Source organism: Botrytis byssoidea (assembly GCF_014898295.1).
Source record: "Botrytis byssoidea strain MUCL 94 chromosome Unknown BBYS_017, whole genome shotgun sequence".
In the NCBI taxonomy this organism is placed as follows: Eukaryota; Fungi; Ascomycota; class Leotiomycetes; order Helotiales; family Sclerotiniaceae; genus Botrytis; species Botrytis byssoidea.
In genome coordinates, this window is record NW_024065858.1 from 681,649 (window position 1) to 697,372 (window position 15,724).

Sequence of the window (15,724 nt, forward strand, 5' to 3'; positions counted from 1 at the left end):
GCGTACTCCAAAATACCTCTCCCGCCTCCTCCCATTACCAAAACCATCGGGCTCACCCCTTCCTCCCGCATACCTTTCCGTGAAGAAATTCACCGGGCAGTGTTCCGTCCAAGTCGTCGTACCAGACGTTCGTCACGTGGATGGCGCTTTTTCCAAGACTTTGGGCAGGCGATGAATATGCATCGAAGTATCGATTGCGTCGCTTGTCCTTCACGCACGCTTTTTGCAAAGTGTGCAGGCAGTGTGATTAATGTACCAATTGTAGTGGATCTGATGATCGATATGTGTATGGTTCTCTGGAGAGAAGCCAAACGCGTCTCTTATGCCGGTATATTGTTATCCGGTGAGCCACGTTGGCTAAGAGGTCACTACGGAGTATTAGATTATTGCTATTATTCTCTTCGCACGAGTTCGTGTCTTGGTATCTGCTCAATGCACTGGTACCTGGTGCCTCTTCTGTAATGAATCTCGGTTCCAAATAAATTCGCGTTGGGAATTTGTGAAATGGCCGGGCCCAGCTAGCTATGGCTACAGAGAGATGGAAAACAGATTCATGTGCGCCGTTCGAAACCCCTTGTCTCGAGTTTATCAGGGCGGGCTTGCTGGCTTGCTTGTTTTCTTGCGCTTGTTTGTTTGGCTTGCGGGAGCAGGGAAGAGCTCCACTATACATAGTTAATACTCCACCGTTTGTTCGCACGCTTATCGTTATCGTGCAACGCTCTTTCTCGTGTCTGAAATCTGGACAGGGTCAAGTCGGAAAGCAACTTCAGCTCCTCGACTCGATCCTCCGTTCCCGAGGATCCCGCGCAAGGACTCCTTGACAAAAAGCCGTTTACGGCATGTTATATATCATATCTTATCACATGATTAGACAGCCATGCGACTTCGGTACCTTCTTCCCTTTCTTTGCGTAACCAGTCTACTTTTCTCTCACGTCTTGCTTCATCTTGCTTGCTTGCTTTATCTGGGATCGGGTTTTCATCGTGGGACTAAATTCGGGAAAAGAACTTGCTGTGGCGTTGTGTTCTCTGTTGTCTCTTGGCTATATTTATATTTACATAGAGAGAGTGCTGTGTTGCGAATTTTCGATCGGTTAAAGATCTTGGCTTCGGGTGTTGTTCCCGATTCTTGGTGCGACGCATAGGATACTAGAACTAGGATTCAGGTACTCGGTACAGTGCGGTGCGGTGGTGGAAACTCGATCGGTGTCTGCCATCTGGCATGTGAGCGGTGGGTAGCGATGTACGGATGGACAATATGTATGTAGATGAGACTAGATGGGACGGTAATGTAGCACGTATCAAGATGGGATCGTGGTGGGAATGGGAAATGGGATAGGTCACGTTACACGGCTTTCTGGGAGGGTAATGGGAGGTTGGAGGTGGGAGCAGTTCACGGTGGCTGCATCGGAAGGGAATGTGGGAAAGAGCGGGAATTTTGGGACAGGATTCGGGTGTTGGTGGGTCAAGATAGGGTATGAACGCTGTGTGGTCGGATAAGGGGGCAGAGTAGAGGGGTTTACGTCCCGAGTGGGCTGGGAAGCTGGGAGTTTGGTAGTCACCATGCCTTATGTTTTCATTTAGGGAAGCTCGGGGAAGAAACCGGAGTTTCTTCAAAGAGCGCTGGAAATACTTCCAAAGTTGGATACACAGATGAACTGGATGCATAGTACGAATGTATAAGGAGTAAAAGAACAAGATGATCCATCAGGATAATCAAATTGTGGAAAAATTTTCAGTCTGGATCTGAATTAGCTGTAGATTTCATACCTAGCTGATATATCAAGAACACCTGAGCGGAATTCCGCGTTCTTCATTGTGATCTGAATCTTTTGGATTTTGAAAATGAGACACGCTGGGTTGTGGTTTGGTATGATATATGTGGTGTTGTGAACTGAGATGGCATAGTAGTTTCCATGGTAATAGCAATATTATATGGATACTCTCCATAGAGACTGTCCCTATATATCCATACACTTCTATGTCCTTTTTTCTTCTATCGTATAATGTGAAAGGGAGATCGGGATGAACATGCATGGTGAGAGAGTGAGAGAGTGGGAGGGTATAGGATAGGTATGTGTGGTTTACTATTGTTGAATTCTGTAGAGGTTGATGCTTGGTTGTTATGCTCTACTGGGTTATTTTGGGGGGGGGGGTTGCAAGTGAGATAGCTGCGGAAGGAGAGGGAGACGGAGAGGGAGAAGGGAGAAGGGAGAAGGAATGTTAATGTTAATATTGAATCTAGGTTTGGAGTCTAGTCTATATCAAATTAGATCAATCAATAGACTAGTGTAGCTAAGGGATTCGAGTGCTAGGTAGATGATGTCATGTGTAGGTAATTAGGTAGCGAATTTGAGATTGTGAATCCGGACAATATGAAAATCTTTATGCGGTGGTATGGAGTCTGAGGTTTAGGGACTGTTTTGATATTTTGTGAGCGGGGAGAGGGGAGAGGGGTGGTAGAAATCTATTGTGTGAGATGGGATGTGTAGTTGTTCTGTGAGATTTGTTGCAAGTTGATTTGAGATTTAGGTATGAATATGGGTTTGGATTATAGCGGAGACGGTTTTGGGATTGATGGGTGTTTGGTGGCGATATCTTCTGGGTATTAGATGGAGGAAGAGTGCAAAGTTGGGGGATTTGGGTGTTTGGTAATTTGGATGGCGATGGTGGAGGGGTATCGTGGATTCAATTTGAAGCGTTGGTTGTATGTCTGTGGTTGGTATACATGAGCAGGAGCGACATAATAGAATAGTGCTTGGATTTGAGATGGTTGGTAAAGGTGGTTCTTCGCAAGATGGCACTTTTGTAAATTGGTGGAGATATATGGAAGAATATTGCATGATCATTGAGTAAATGTGATAGCTCAATGAAAGAGAGGCTGGGAAAGATGCTAGTCGTCTAGGAGTTCGAATGTGCAATTTGTCTAGGAAGAATCGCGGTAGTGTGCAGATGAGACCTTGATTCTCGAGACCCTGTATTAGGATGATTGGGAGAGTAGAACGTATAAGTGACTCGATTAGGTGAATGGAGAATAACTCAATTATTTGGGGGATTTGACGATGAGTGTAGGAAAGCGGATCAGGGAAGGGACTCGTACTGCGTTAGGAAAAGATGCTGTAGCTTATATATGCTTATATATGGTATTGCACGAAACAGAGGATGACCTGAGACAAGAGCTTCTCCACGAGAAGAGGTATAGAGTATGTTGAAGATGAGGCACAGTCTATACTAGCCTGAATCCGGCCTACGAAGGGGTTCGAAAGAACGATCTAGGAAGTAAGCGAAGAAGCTGCGTCTTAATCATGAGAAGAAATATTTGGAAAGTTGATATTAGAACCGAGAAAAGTAATGAAACTGACTCGTTCATTAGCTAATTGTTCTTATCCTTCCTTTGATCATGAGTGTAAAGTTCTATAGAGATATATAGAGAGATCTCTGTTCGATTGAATAGACCTAAGATTCATCACCCCTCGATTAAACGATTGACCAATGTGATTGTCTATTCAACAATCTATATACGTATTCTCAGGTATATATATATTTTAAACTCCCGTAAGGATAGTCTAATTCGTAAATTTAATACTTTCATCTCCACAATAGGGTGATAGGAGCAAAATGACTTCTTGAATAGAATGCTAGAACGTGATCCGAGACGATGGAGGGGTACCACATGATAATTATGTAAGCTCTCGCACACTCGTCATTGTTAATGCCTGAATTTCTGCCTCGTAATGATTAGAGCTCTTTCAAGAAAAAGTTCAGTCGCATCAACCTCGAAAGTATTTTTGTCCATCAGTTTTGAAGGCTCGCAATCACCCACCACCAATCCCTCTGATCCGATATTCTTTCATTCGCATATACTGATACTACTTCATCCTCTCAGTGTTATCATATTATAGAAAAAAATGTCGTCTTTTGCGCTGGAGAAGGAATCGCCTTTGGGCTTCCTTTACAATAATGCTGCCGCCGGGGCTTTGTCAAATGCATACAATACTTTCCAAGAGAAGAGGGAAGCGCTGGGTCTCTCAAACCCTGGAACAGTTGAGAACATTGCTAGAGAGGTTCAACGCGATGTATTTCTCAACAACTACACATTTTCTGGTCTGAGAGCAGATCTCACCAAGCCTTTCAGCATGGCACCTTTATTCCAAGTCTCCCACGCATTTTCTATGGGATCTCAAGGCTTACCCCCATACACATTTGGAGCGTTGTTCGGCACAAGCAAGGTCAGTAATGGAATGATGGAGATTTTCTCATCAATCTATACGAGGCTCCCACTATAAATTATGGAAAAGAAGTTGACAATGCGATTGACAGATCTTTATGCAAGGAAACATGGACAATGAAGGGCAACTTACCACTAGATTCAATTACAGATGGACTCCAGCTTTCGTTACCAAGACACAACTTCAAGTCGCCCCTGGTCAAGCTATGATGCAATTAGACAACGAGTATACCGGACAAGATTTCACAGCTTCAATCAAATCTCTCAACCCTTCGATACTTGACGGAGGATTCACCGGTATTTTCATTGGTCAATATTTACAAGCCGTTACACCAAACCTTGCTTTGGGTTTGGAGGCTGTCTGGCAACGAGCAGCAATGAACCAAGGACCCGAAACTGCGGTATCGTATTGTGCTAAATACAAGGGTAGCGATTGGATTGCTAGTGCTCAATTACAAGCGCAAGGAGCTGTAAACACATCTTTTTGGAGAAGATTGACAGATAAGGTCGAGGCTGGTGTGGATCTCAACTTGCAATTCGCGGGGTTGTCTGGAGCTGGAATGATGGGAGGACCAATTAGAAAAGAGGGTGTCACAACTGTTGGTGCTAAGTATGACTTCAGAATGTCTACTTTCAGAGCTCAAGTTGATTCAACTGGAAAGTTGAGTTGCTTATTAGAGAAGAGAGTTGCACCACCTGTGCAGCTTACTTTTGCAGCTGAGATGGATCATTTCAAGGTATTTTGTCCCTATTTGAGACTTGTTAAATCTTGACTAATAAATTTTATAGCAAGCAGCAAAGATTGGAGTAGCAGTTTCCATCGAATCTGGTGATGAAGCGGTCGAAGAACAAGCAATGGCAGTCGGAGGTGCCCCACCTCAAATCCCATTTTAAACATATGGGTTTCGACACAATGCTTCCCAAAGCACATCCTCCACTCCCAAAATTAATCGAATTCTAATGCCATAACATAAAACCCTTTACGAACAAGAACATGTATACCGACTAGCCACCTACCTTATCTACTTAACGGACTCATTTCTGCTATGCCAGACCTTCATGAAATGCTTCTTCATTTCCTTTCGAGATGTTTTACTACAACCTTGAACCTCGTTTTGTTCTACCGCTGGAAGAAGGAGTACACTTCTGCATGCATGTCCGAACCAAAAGATGATGATCCAACCTTTTCATTTTCTTCTATCATATCATAGACTTTCTTTATACCTCATGTTCTCGGGACCCTGCGTTGTTGGAGCAGCATATCTGAAATTTGGTTTGGAATGGAAAGCATTGCGAGTGCTTTTATTGAAGATAGCGGATAGTTTGATGCGAAACTTGATCATGGATGATGCATGAGATATCATGACGGAGATGTTATATGAGGATGAGTACTTCTGTATTATAGTGATTCGATTTTGCAGCGACGACGATGGGAGGGAGGCATGATAGTATTTGTCACTGTAGATACCTAGCTGTGTATAAAAGACAGGATATGAATGAATGTCCATGAAAACAAAGTTCTCACAATATAATTAACATACCTAATTGAAGTGAATTGCAGCTAAAATATGAATAATAAGTTGTTGTTGATGAGGCATCAATTCTGAATCCAGGCACGAATAAATTCATCCCGCTTCAATCCCGAAGTGAATTTTCTCGAAAACCTTTCTTTTATGATTGGTCAAGTGAATGCATCGATTGACTAATCTTTGATCTACCACTTATCTTGATAATCTTAGCTGAAGCTAAAGCAAGGACAATCACGAACCGCATTTTCGTCCTCCAACCTTCGAAAACTCATACGACCACAGACATTTGGTATTGATAGATTTCGTGCTTCCCATCAAAGCATACGGCGGGCGGTTGAAAAGAGTTCATTGCACAAGATTACCGACGGATATCTGAAACTACCAAGCGCCGAGAAGTTTTGAAAGGAAGTCCGGGTATATATCCACGAGAGCAACTGGTGGAGTAACTAGAGGCTGCGTGAGACAAATATTGAACAAAGCTTTGCCTTGATACTTTTAACCAGAGCGAATCCACTAACGCGTGTACGGCTCATTGCACTTGCTCGTCTCTTTTTCTTCCGGGAACACGAGGATTTAAAAGGTGCTTTGTGCTCGGAAAGACATTCTCGAAATTACACAATATACGGGATTTGGTCTTGAAGTCACGAGATTACCAAAGGAAAGAAAAGACTGGCCAGGAGCAAAGGAAGCAAGACTCAAGTGCTACTGTATATTCACTTCATCTGTCCAATTCCTGAATATTTGAGATTTTTGGTTAAAGATCAATCACAACGGATTTAGATTGCAGAGTTTCTTTTTCGAGAACTACTTTTGTGGAAAATCTAGAAAGATGGATACTTTGTTGTGAGTGGTCATAATTTTTCTGGTTATTCATTTTTACCCCCTCGTTTAAGATTCAGGTAGTCTTGAGATGATTTTGTTGCGCCATTCTTCTTTCCTAGTTCACTCTTTCAACTCTGGACTTGCCTTCCACGGAAGTTGGAAGTCACAACGGCCTCCTCTTCTCAATCACAGCCACCACCGATATTTTCTCTCAACGCTCTATTAGCACTATCATGGCGAGACTAGAGCTCGCCGATACCTTGTTCACTGAGACTGACCATGAGCTTAGAACTGCGGAAATCGCGGCCAATTCTCCTCGCTTTCGTCGGAGATCTTCAACTTTCATCGATGGAGTTCATGATTTGCCAGATGAGAAGGCCACTATGGCGCCAGCTCAATTGTATTCAACTGAGTCAGGTAGACTTTTCCATTCTGGAAGAATCGCTATCGTCCTAGTTGGTCTTCCTGCGCGTGGAAAAACGTGAGTTATTCCTCCAGATGAGATTTTAGATGCAGTTTCACTGATTGATCATTCTTCCGTAGACATATCTCTGTCTCACTTTCGCGTTATTTACAATGGTAAGTTTTTATCTAATCCTAAATATCGCTTCTCTGCTAATTCTTCCTAGGTTGGGTGTCAAGACAAGAATCTTCCATCTAGGGGATTATCGTCGTGCTACAATGGGCCCAGGTCAGGATGTCCCTGATGATTATTTCTTTATCAATGCATCTGCTGCTTCAGTTATGCTTAGACAAAAGATTCTCAAGAAATGTCGTGAAGATATTTATGCCTGGCTCAATCACGAAAATGGTCAAGTTGCTATCTATGATGCTGTCAACCCACTTTCCGGTGGTCGCAGATCTCTCGCAAAAGAGTTTGCTAAGCATGATGTTCAGGTATGGCTTATAACAACAATCTCATCCTCGATTGACAGAGGCTAATTCTCATTTCAGACGTTGTTCCTTGAATCATATGTTACGGATGAAAAGATACTTCAGGAGAATGCTCGAAGTGTCAAAATATCATCTCCAGATGTAAAGCTCCCTTCAGAGTGTTGGAAGTACCAGGATGATGCTAAGATACCACAATCGCAGTTTGTTGGCATGGATCCTGAGGACGCTGCCAAACTTTATCTCAAGAGGATTGACATGAAGATTCCTCATTTCGAAACTATGACTGAACCTGACCTTAACTATGTCAAGATGATCAACGCTGGTGAGCGCATTGATTATAATAACGTCAGCTTTGGCTATCTTTCCCATCGGATCGTCTTCTACCTCATGAATCTCCATATCAAATCCCGTCAAACTTTTTTCGCTCGTGCAGGCACATCTAGTCTAGATGATTCCTACAAAGCCGATGCATCACTCTCTGATGAAGGTCGAGAATACGCTAAGAAAATGTCTGATGCATTACTCAAACATCGTGAAGAAGAGAGAGCAGCGTCTATTGCAGCAGGTGGTTCTGATGCACCTCTTAAACCACTGACAGTTTGGTCTTCGACTAGAAAGAGAACGGTAGAGACCGCGGAGTATCTTAAAGGAAAGGGATTTAGAGTTAGACAGAGAAGTCAAATGAGTCAGTTGAATCCGGGAATTTGCGAGAAGTTGAGTGAAAAGGCGATGAAGAGACTGTATCCCGATGAAGTCAGAATGCATGAATTGGACCCTTACCATCATAGATACCCGCGTGCTGAGGTATGTTATTCTTCCCTTACCACATGTTCCTTTCTCTATGACTCGAACATTTCATCTCCAAATATATCTGATCTTTCGCACCCTTTGATAAGAAGAGAAGCTAACGAGAGCGATAGTCATACCATGACCTTGCAGTCCGCATGGAACCAATTATTCTCGAGCTCGAGAGAGAACAGAATGATCTGCTTATTATTGCTCATGAATCCGTTTTGAGGGTTCTTTATGGTTATCTAATGGCTTGTGATGCTATGAATATTCCTACACTCAAGTTCCCTAGAAATGAAATTATTGAGGTATGTATCCATCAATCTGCCTATATTCCTCCCATCTCCGCCATTTCCTTGCTCTTCTTACCTCCATCCCATCTACTCTCTTCTCATAGTTTGCAACAATACCTACGTCAAGTCCACGCACATACTAATTTTTGCAAATAGATCATTCCCGCCTCCTACCAAAATGAAGCAAAACGGATCCACATCGATGGACTCGCACCAGAAATCATTCCGAGCTCCCCAGAAGATATTAGAATTCCTGTTCCACCATCTACTGCTCCTTCGGGTGTTCAAAGTCCCTTTTCAGGAATCGGAACGCCAGCTTTGGGAGGAAGTGGGGTGGCTACACCTTCTGGGGAGAAGATCGGAGGGGGAAAAGGGGAGTTGAAAGGGATTAATCCTCTGTCGCAGGACTAGGGAGGAGAATAGAGAAGGATAATAGGGTAAGAGAAAGTGGAAAGGGCGAGAGGTGGAAATTTGGGGGGCATTAGGAAAGAGATGAAACGATGATTCGAGATGGGATGACATGAACATGAGACACCAGAGAAATGCGGGAAGAAACGCAAATTCCAGAAATGAACATGAATATGAATATAAAAAGAGTCTTTTTCTTTCTTTTTCACTCTTGTCCTAAAATTTGTCGTGCCAAGTTATGCTACTGAATAGTCACATATATACATTAAATAGACTGGGTAGTTACGCCTATATTCGCTATTTAAGGGATAATTGCGGTATTGATTCTCGGCAATTGAGAAAATGGCAAATTGCTCTTATGCCCTAATATAGATTATAGTCAACAAAAGTTGAATACATCGGGCTTGAGGTAAATGTTATGTCACACATTCTAGCTTATATCCATAGTTGGAGGCTAGCTTCTATAGCGAGGTAGATTCTGTGATATAGGCTCTAATTACTATAGGTTAGGACCGATCTAGGTACGACGAGAAGTCATGCTATATAATGATGATGATGATAAGGATGGAATCATTTGTATTAATTCGGTATTGAGGATATCCATGGATCTTCTGAAATCATAGCTTCGGATTACAAGAGACTAGTGTATATTCTTGAGGTAAGTTCTATAGATAGATACTAATATTGATAGGCTAGAATCTATAGCGTACAGGAGTAGAGTGGGTCACATCTTTAGGGCTTGAGAATGATTTGTCGTTAGGAATTTCGTGTGTTGGGATGAGTGTTGAAGATTTCTTTACTGATATTTGAGGTTTTGAATGCGTTAAATTCTCGTTTGGATTGATGGTCCGGATAAATTAATTAAGGGTGGATGGAGAAAGGGTGCTATATTTCATGTTCAGAAAACTGAACAGCGTTGAATATGCAACATCTTTATCAAAAATCTTACGCATCCTAGAAATGTATCTGAAGACGTTTCATGATTATATATTTGTCTATTTGAATGTCCACGATAGCTTATTGACAATTGACTGCTAATAATGGCGAGTAATGTTCAGTAGCGCTTAAGATTAGGACAACGCGCTTAGCCACATCACGGAGAGGTTGACGAAAATTTAAAGTTTCAAAATGGATTCGTATCATTAAACAAAGCTCTACAACGAAATGACATTAAAAAGCAAAAAACTGACTTCTAGCCTAGCGCGGATTGTCAATTTGCTTGGCCGTTAAGCTTTTACTTTACACCATCAAAAGATGGCAGCTTCTCCAACAGTTTCGTTAACCCCCCTGAATAGCCCCGCCAATCTGAGTAACATCTGCATGATCCACAAGATATATGGCGATTGGGAGAGAAGAAGCAGGTCTTTATCTATCTGCTTCTTTTTGATAATCGCCAGGTTTTCATGATGTGGTTCTGGATCTTCCTGATTGACCAGTATGGTATCCGAAGAGGAGCATGAAGATTTAACGTCTGTTTTCAACTCACTCTCCAGTTCGACTACTTCTTCAATTGGCTTCAAGGTTGATTTTTCCGGTTTCGTTATAGAATTTTGAGCGTTTTGCTGTCTTCTGTCTACAAATACTGAGAGAGCTTTTGTAAGGTTCTCGATGGAAGGATATGTTGGATCTCCCAGGGAAGGGTTCGAGACCCCTCGAATTAATGTGGGGGAACCAATGGTAGCTCGTGATTTTTCAACAGGGTTAATAATTGCTCGATTTATGCTTGGTCCTGAGGCGTTTGCCGCGATCCCACCCAGTCGAGCGAATGCGGACACAGCATGTGGCACTTCTGTTGGTACAGCTAACAAATTTTCGATCTCCATTGCCCTGGGGAGAGCATCTGCCAGCGCATCGAGCTGGGTACCAAAGCCGATCTTCCGAGGAGGTTCAACCAATAAAGTTGCTACTTTGCTTCCTTTTGCCCTTGAGGAGAATTTTAAGCATCTTCTGATCCTATCTTTAGGACTTTTCAGCTTTCCTTCAATTTTGACCTCCATGTAGAACGCATCACCCGCGTGCTCAAATGCAAATGCAGTATAAATAACGTCACCATGCGTGGCTTGTGTCTCAAAATCGCTCTCTATCAAATCCCACTTCAATGTTCTATAAACGCCTGTCTGGTGGCCCTGCTGATTCGGGTGGACTGCAGGTATCAGATGGCCTTTGAAGTTCCAACGACTACTGCGCACAGAACCTTTAACTCTATCGAAACCAATCCCGCCGCCTCCGTTGCCGAAAACCGTGAAGTTGGGTGTAAAATGAACGTTTTTTTTCACAGAAACTTTTCTCTCTTCGCCAAATAGTTCCTTTGGTCCAAACCGATTGTCGATGTGCAAAGAACTCGAGAAAGCTTCATCGTTTCTGTTTCCATCTTTGTATTCCTTGAAAGTAACAGAGACAGTTGCCTGAGACAACCTGCAGTCACCGGGTTGATGAAACCCGAGGCTCATATAAATGATTCCAGCGGGGTTCTCAGCATGTCCTAAGACACCCCATTTCGATTTTGAGAGGTGAAATTTACAGTCGACTGTGATTTTTCCGACGTTCCGATTATGCAAAGACAGATCATCAGGAGGATTATTAATTGGTTTCAGAATATTTCCAAATAATCGTGAAACTTTTGGTCGGTTCAGGGAAGCGTGTGAACTCATTGTATGTGCAATCAATTGCGACTTTTGCAGAGCCAATATTCGAGTTGTTCTCATACAACAAGTTAAATACTTCTATTACACTATCTCATACTTGCGACTCTTACTTGCGTTGAAGTTCGTATTCCTACTTTCCATCCAAATGAGTTGGATGTGTTGTATCCTGAAATTACACCACAGACCTGCACCATGCTACAATTTTTCTCTCATTCGACTTCACCCAATCATTCCTCAAGTCTACCTTCCATATCGTGTCGGCACTTGATCTAGGGAGCCACGATAATATCTCTTTGACACAGAGTCGAACACGTGCATATCATCCCTGTTCTTGCATACATAACTCGCTAGGCAACGCATAGCCCGCATATTCGAGTGCTTATTGATGGTCCAAGAAATGGAATGTTCAGTTATCGAAAATTTGGTATTCTAAAGTCTGGCTCAAGCTCCAAAATACAAATCGTGGAGCAATATACTGCTGATCCACCAGCGAAAATGTCTGATCCTGAAAGTCACCACCGGTCTCCTACCCCGCCCCATATACTCCGCCGCCGTGGTCACCAAACTTTAAGACGAAATTCTGACCGTCATTCTTATGCTGGGATGGATAGATTTCCCCTTTATTCAGATAACCTTCACCTACCTAGGAACAACGAACTGGACCGACACCATAGGGGCAATTCCCCAAACAGTGAGATTGATGTACGGAGAGCAGATCTGGTACATGAGCGATTGGGTACTGAAGATTTCACCTTTTTTCCACGAAAAAGTGTAGTCACGACAAAAGGCGTAGAAGCAGTATGGAATATGGATTCGACCCAAGATGTAACGATACACTTGGACTTCGAATGTGATGAGGATATTGAAGCTCATGTGGAAGAGCTTTCTAGATTGAGAAAGCTAGGCGATTTTGAGGCCGCGTTGCAGTATATTGAATCGTGTCCAGATGAGTGCAGAAATAATATGGACTTTGCTGTCAACTACGCATATATCTTTTTAATGCAAGGCGATCTTGACTACAAAAAGCTTGAAAGGTTGGGATCAGCTTTCCCCAAGATATACCAGCAATGCATAGATTGCGCAATCTTCAAAATGAAAATTCTACGGACCTCGGGCTCTGAATTCGATTATAACGCATGTAATCTTCTGGAGTCTGAAATGGCTAAGGAGCTGAAGTCAAATTTTCCTCGACTCAATTCAATACAGGTAAAATCATCAACTACCTTATTTTGCATTCCACTGACATGTCCAAGGTGAAACTTCTTTGCAATTAGTTGCGGTTAAATGAAGCATCCAATATAGCAAAGAGAGTTCCCACAACCGAATGGAAGACCCTCTACAATTATCTCGCTTCCCAAAATCGTGTCTCAGATATGCGAGATCTGTTCCATACTATGTCAGAAAGCGACATCATGTCCGCAATCCATGGTTGGTTTGAAATGAATCTAACCTCCGAGAGCTCCATCAGCGACTTCATCGCTCTTTGGACTGAATCACGCGATGAATTCACAGACATTGCTCTTCTTGACGTTTTGGCGTCAATGTGTTTACAGATATTCTTGAATTACGTGTACCCTCGCAAAGAATATGTTAGGCACGCTAGCCAATGTATAGAATATGCTCGGCAATTCGCCAATTCTGTCAGTAGTAACAGTCCCAAAGACACCAAGTCCGAGTCCTACTTGACATGGATCTTGGCAGAAGAAAAATTGTCGAGAATCCTAAAAAGGAGCGAACCCCGCTTAATTAACCATTTCAGAGGGTTTCCTGGTATTGTCATTTGGCAGCGCGATGTTCCAATTTACGTTCCTTTTTCAAATGAAAACCCGGGGTGGGTCATAGATGAGCCACTTAGACAATCCAATGACCTGCTGGAACTCGGGCTGAATACGGCACGGGAATTGGGCAACTTTTCGTTGGAAGGAAAGTTCTTGGAAGAAATCATTCTTGGTTCTCAGGCACCGATGGAACTATTGAGAGAGAGAGCGCGCCTACAGAAAGATGTTCAAGGATATCGGCAAGGCTATCTTGCAACATGTCTGACAATGTATCTTGTGGCAGCAAATGAAACTGTGCAAAGAGAACTGTACGACGACTTGACCAACTTTGATGAGGGAGAAATAGGATATTCTGAAGATCGTGGTGATGCTATCATGTTGAAATGGTGTCAGAACAGAATCCAAAGGGCGTTGTGCATCTCTCTCAAGGGTAGCAAAGAACAACTGGACAAATATACACGGAGAGAAGTGTTTTTGCATAAGAAAGTTTCAGAGAATCACCCCGAGCTTTTTGAAAGCAATATGAGAGCAATGGCAGTGAATGAACAAAACGATTCTTCTTTGAGGATTGGTCGGAGTTATAATGATATTTCATACCTTTGGTATGAGAAATCCTCTGTTGCTAAGGACGAAAGATATTGGGAGAACAGACCAAGAAGCATGTTTGAGAGCATCAATACAGATAAGATCAGGCTTTCAAGAGGAGAGATGCAGTCGGAGAGCGATATGGATGGATCAGAGGAAGGAACATACTCAAGTGAAAGAGATAGAAGGTCGCAAGGGAAGAAAATTGCACGACCTTTAGGAAAACACGTCTCTTCACCACAGCAGGCTAATGGAGCCCATATTAATGCGATAGGGCGGACAGGGGCCCGAGGGTCATTATATGGGAACACAAGCGATGAAGATGGCATTCGTGGCGAAGACGATCCGAATCACAGGATCACCCGAAGCAAATACGATACAGATGCATATCAATCAGAAACCTCTGTGTATGAATCTTGGAGCGATCAAGATGAGCTTGATAATAGACGATAGAATTATGATACTGAAAAGAGTAGGCGAGTCAAAAGAAGTATAGGCATCGATTATTATTATAGCTAGTCTGTACTTGCTTCAATCGATCACCAGGATTTTATGCATCTATTGAAGGCCAGGCTAAAAACTCATACCGTTACCAAATTATCTTCTTATCTTCTCCTATCTTGTTCTATACAATTTTCAGTCATACTTTATGTATCAATCACTGATAGTCAATTTCCTCTCCTGGGATGAGAGATTACCGTTATTCACAAAGATTGTTCTTCTCGCAAGTATTCTTTTAGTCCCTGGTTTTGATATATATATTTTTCTATTCCATCTCATCCTATATCTAGATTTTGAATCGATCAACAAGTTCATTCTGTGAAGTTTCCTTTGATCTATTCGATCCGATTTCACTTCTCAACTTCTAATCAGTTACCCTATCCCCAGTTCAAATGGAGGAGAGAATAGAAGTTTCATAAAATAAATTTCAAGTTTTTTAGCAGAATACCTGACAAGGCTAAAAATACAAGAGCGTATTCTTGTTGTACTAAAATTGTCGATAAGATTGACATCGTCGGAATAATACATATACCGCAATGTGTATTTGCCTCAGTAACAATTCGACGTTCTTGTAAAACTTTCCCCCTCAAAATATGTACATAAGAGCAATCTAAATCGCTTAAGCTAATACATGGATATCATTTGCTTTACTAAAAATTTCACGCAATAGACTAGTGTTCCCCTTCTCTGGACTTCTTTGAAATTTACCTTATTTATCTACCATTCATCAGATAAGTGTCACCTACAACAGGTGTGTTGTTTTGTTTGGCGTTCCTTTCGGATAACAAATCTGTTTCTGATGGATCGGACGCGATATCATAGGTCAACGGTACACTTGCGATCAGGAAATTCAAATCTTTGTTGGGTTTGATGCTTCAATATTATAAAGATTTTGCTAGCGGCTAGCATTGTTATTACGAATTAGCACAATGGATCTTTTTCTCTAGGGAAAACAAATTTGTGTGGAAATGGATGTTACTAATGAGATCATTGAGTCTATCGCAATGAATCCTTCGAATCGGATTGTGGGATGTCGGTATTAACATGAATATGTTGACTTGAGGTAATAATAACCATACTCAGTTATTCAATCATTTCATACGCGTGGAAATGGTCATCCTATTTCAGAGCAGTGATTATTTTCAAAGAAACTTATCTTTGAATATGGATGATTGAATATTTCGAGTCAAAATGAGTATGATTTTACCAAGTCAGGAATATTCATCCAAATCTGGATGCTTGATCTCCTTCTT

The 15,724-nt window shown here is 42.1% G+C and overlaps 5 protein-coding genes across 5 annotated transcripts; 3 read left to right on the forward strand and 2 right to left on the reverse strand.

Annotated features, from left to right (window-relative positions):
* Window positions 1–247: 247 nt before the first annotated feature.
* Window positions 248–670, reverse strand: EAE97_008271 (uncharacterized protein; the record flags this gene model as incomplete). Its single annotated transcript, XM_038878785.1, has 1 exon — window positions 248–670. One exon carries the CDS (start codon window positions 668–670, stop codon window positions 248–250), a length of 423 nt encoding a protein of 140 aa, XP_038730465.1.
* Window positions 671–3,907: 3,237 nt separating this feature from the next.
* EAE97_008272 (uncharacterized protein) lies at window positions 3,908–5,121 on the forward strand (the record flags this gene model as incomplete). The annotated part of the gene is made up of 3 exons (XM_038878786.1): window positions 3,908–4,228; window positions 4,320–4,964; window positions 5,017–5,121. 3 exons carry the CDS (start codon window positions 3,908–3,910, stop codon window positions 5,119–5,121), a joined length of 1,071 nt encoding a protein of 356 aa, XP_038730466.1.
* A 1,690-nt stretch (window positions 5,122–6,811) lies between these two features.
* On the forward strand, window positions 6,812–8,965 carry EAE97_008273 (uncharacterized protein; the record flags this gene model as incomplete). Its single annotated transcript, XM_038878787.1, has 6 exons — window positions 6,812–7,059; window positions 7,122–7,157; window positions 7,208–7,475; window positions 7,533–8,276; window positions 8,393–8,569; window positions 8,711–8,965. 6 exons carry the CDS (start codon window positions 6,812–6,814, stop codon window positions 8,963–8,965), a joined length of 1,728 nt encoding a protein of 575 aa, XP_038730467.1.
* A 1,244-nt stretch (window positions 8,966–10,209) lies between these two features.
* EAE97_008274 (uncharacterized protein) lies at window positions 10,210–11,613 on the reverse strand (the record flags this gene model as incomplete). The annotated part of the gene is made up of 1 exon (XM_038878788.1): window positions 10,210–11,613. The coding sequence occupies one exon, from the start codon at window positions 11,611–11,613 to the stop codon at window positions 10,210–10,212; it is 1,404 nt and encodes a 467-aa protein (XP_038730468.1).
* Window positions 11,614–11,799: 186 nt separating this feature from the next.
* Window positions 11,800–14,423, forward strand: EAE97_008275 (uncharacterized protein; the record flags this gene model as incomplete). The annotated part of the gene is made up of 2 exons (XM_038878789.1): window positions 11,800–12,813; window positions 12,882–14,423. Exons 1-2 carry the CDS (start codon window positions 12,010–12,012, stop codon window positions 14,421–14,423), a joined length of 2,346 nt encoding a protein of 781 aa, XP_038730469.1. The 5' UTR covers window positions 11,800–12,009.
* Between the last annotated feature and the right edge of the window lie 1,301 nt (window positions 14,424–15,724).